At 32.7% G+C, this 3359-nt stretch overlaps 1 protein-coding gene across 1 annotated transcript in view; it reads left to right on the top strand.

Annotated features, from left to right (window-relative positions):
• The first annotated feature begins 260 nt into the window (after nt 1-260).
• Nucleotides 261-3359, top strand: part of LOC135078104 (uncharacterized) — a 41138-nt gene continuing 38039 nt past the window's right edge. Inside the window, exon 1 of the mRNA XM_063972682.1 lies at nt 261-825. Within this exon, the coding sequence (XP_063828752.1) occupies nt 532-825 (294 nt within the window). The 5' untranslated portion in view covers nt 261-531. The remainder of the gene's footprint in view (nt 826-3359) is intronic.

Genomic DNA, 3359 nt, shown 5'->3' with positions numbered 1-3359 from the left:
ATTTTCATTCGTTCTTTAGTAAATTCGTAATCTGTGCCAAAAATGACAGACATTCAATCATTCATTCAATAAAAATTTAGTTTTCTCTATGGTTTTCTCAATAAAAAATAATGCAACGGCAAGTACAACGACAAAAAATCGCCCTCAGTTTGATAGGTCGATGTCTCTGGCACAATGAGTTCGTTCAACCTTTTGATTGGCTGATAGCTTGTCATTTTATTTTTGTATTTACTTTGCTTTCATTTGAGACAGCGGAAATATCTTCATTCATTTCGCGATTTTACCTCTCGAATACCATTATTTTTTGTGCTTTGCGAATAAAAGATTGTATCTTTGATTATTTTCACATTTAAATAAATCAAAAATAATAAGTTTTCAGTTTAAAAACTTTGAAATGGTTTTATGTGCGAAAGTGTTGTCGGAAACAAGATTTCCTTGAAATGGAAATTACTAAAATGACGTGAAAAATACAATTACAAACATTTTACAAACGATATGTGTTTACTGATAAATGTGTAGTTGAATTCAATAATGATGCAGTCTACGTCGGAAGGATGTATGAACATAGCAGAGTTAGCAAATCAATTGAGGAGAGAGAAGATATTTATTAATTCCGAACGACAGCTGTTGCAAAATCTCAATGAAGAGGTTGAGAAGAAGGCATTGGAGTTGCTGCAGGTATCTTGGGTGTGCTTGCAGCAGCGCCAGAACCTCACCAACTTGATCACTTCAAGATGTGAGGCAGATTCTATAGCTGCTTGCCAAAGAGCAAGTTTGCTTGAAAGGACTACTTTTGTGGATGTTTTCAAAGTCTTGAAGTACAAGGTAGGTGTATATTCCAGGGTTTATAAAATTTATAGTAAAATTCTACTGGGTGCTAACTAAAAGTCAAGTAAAACAGCAGTTGTTTTGGTTGTCTCTGAATTATTATTGTCATTATTTCAGTTGCTTTAGATATTAATTTTAAAGAAAACAATATTGTTCTCAAGATTTATTATAATATTAAAAAAGAAAGTAATGTTACTGCTTTAATGAATATTATTAACATAGTCTTGGCATTTATATCAAGACATAGTTCAAGTCATAAAATTATATTTTCATAGCATAATTAACCAAGTATCTGAATGCCTAATTACTCAAGTGTTTACATATTTTATCTCTGTGATTATCCATGACATAGATTTGACTTGCCGAGAATCTTTGTTTCAGTTTTAACAATTGGTACTAAAAGGTTATGTTACCTTCATTATCCACCCACTTTTTCAATGTAAACGATTAGTCATTGAAGAAGATAAGTGACCTATCACTGTTTTAAATGGAAACGGAGGAACTTTTTATGAAGTTCTTTATAATTTTGTTACATTAATTTACAATATGCACACTTTAGGTATTTTAACCCATTAACGCCCATAGTGAAACCACGATATATTTTCATAATATTTTTTATTATTGCTACTGAATGGATTACAAGTAATCTATAAACACAAAAAAATATATAAAAAAAATTAAAAACCTTGAAAAAAAAACCCTGTACACATGTGTGTACAATGGGCGGATCAGGTGAGAAATTTCCCGAAGCAAGGTCGCTCTACGCAAAGCGTTTTCATGCATTTAGAGCAACGCCAACGCCCCTACTATGGCAAATAACACACCTAAGAGGGTTTACAATACGGTTATGCCCTCTATTGCTTGACTGTAAATATGATGTTGACGATGATGACCGCGTCTTCGTTTTATTATTGGGTAAATACGATCTGGCAATAGATCGCCTAAAAGCCAATTGATCCAAGTACGTTCTGTTTTTGGTTTACACGGTAAGTACATATAAGCGCCATGCATTTGAGACCGCCATATCCACTAGTTTGGGTGATTTCATGAGCAGTAGAAAAAATGGGTGATATTTTTCTCCAAGTAGGATTTTCAGCAACTTCGTTACGAGCACGTTTTTGAGCCGGACCAACGCTTGAAAGAGTTTCTTCATCGCTACTGACCCACTCCGGCTCTTCATCTGAAGGTTGGTGGCGTAATAGCTCGATAGTACCTGGTATATCTCAAAGTACCGAGGAAGTCAAATCATCTTATGCACCTTCTTCTTCATCACTAACAACAGCAGGATCAGGTGGTACGATGATCAATTTGAGCTCCGTATCGTCATCTTCAGCTGCCATAATGGATTCGATGGCTTCCTCTAGTCTTGAAACTCGTTTTGAGATGATAAACGTTATCTATGTGACATCTTCAATTATCAACCAGGTTTTGAAAAAAAATGTTTTTCTTAGTATACATTCACCCACTGTACACAAGCGTGTACACCAACATTCTTGAACAATTTTTGGTATGTTTTAAGTATATATTTATTATTTTTTTAGCTTATAATAATAATTTACAATGTAAACTTACCTTGAAACGTAGAATTGAATCAAATTATAGCTAAAATATATTATATCAGTATTATTTCGCAACCGGCGCCAGTCACTTTGAGAAAAGGTCGGAAAAAAATGTTAATCAGACATTTATTTTTGCACCACCCTCCAACTTTTTTATATTTCTTACCTTGTATCGACATCTAGATTAGGTTTTATCAAGTAATTTGACTTAACATTAGAAGTTGCGTTCAGAAATAAAGTTTAAAGAAGTGTACACACGTGTGTACAGAGGGCGTTAATGGGTTAATAACAAATAAAATCTTCCATTGACTTCCACACCAGGCTTTCCTAAGATTAAGAGCTTTTTTATTCTTTTTTTTTTCTACCAAAATCTCTATTAATATCTTTTATACTTGAATTTAGTGTATTATTCTAAGATTAAAATATATATGAAAGTAGAATCTTTCATTTTGTAAACTAGATATTGAATGTCACCACAAAAATTATATCGTTGCATATTTAAATAATGCTAATGAATGCATAATTCTTTAGAAGAATTTCTGTGACAACCTAATTTCTATTCAAATGTCTGCACATAATTTTGAGTAAATACATTGTTAAATACATAGTATTGATTATAAAGAACTCATATTAAAGTGTCAAGCCTTTCATAGTAAAAAACATTGCTTTATTCATTTAAAGTATCTACCCACTTCTGACCATACAAGAATATTGCTGTACAGCAAGTGAAATGTGTTACATAAAGGAGAATGCAGCCAGCCAAGCATGAATAAGGAAATAGTAATTATTATGTCATTTGTTACACTATCAGCCGAATGAGGCATTCATCTGGCTTGACAGAGGTTAAACTCTCCCAAACTGATTATGCAATCACATATTATAATGTTGTAATAGATGCAGTTTTTATTTAACCCTTTATATGGCATTGGGAAATAGGAATAGAGTTCCCACCATATTTTGAAATTTATTGCC

The sequence above is a fragment of the Ostrinia nubilalis genome, chromosome 2 (assembly GCF_963855985.1).
Source record: "Ostrinia nubilalis chromosome 2, ilOstNubi1.1, whole genome shotgun sequence".
NCBI lineage: Eukaryota > Metazoa > Arthropoda > Insecta > Lepidoptera > Crambidae > Ostrinia > Ostrinia nubilalis.
The sequence above is the reverse complement of the archived record's forward strand: the minus strand, read 5'-3'. Positions and strand labels throughout refer to the sequence as shown.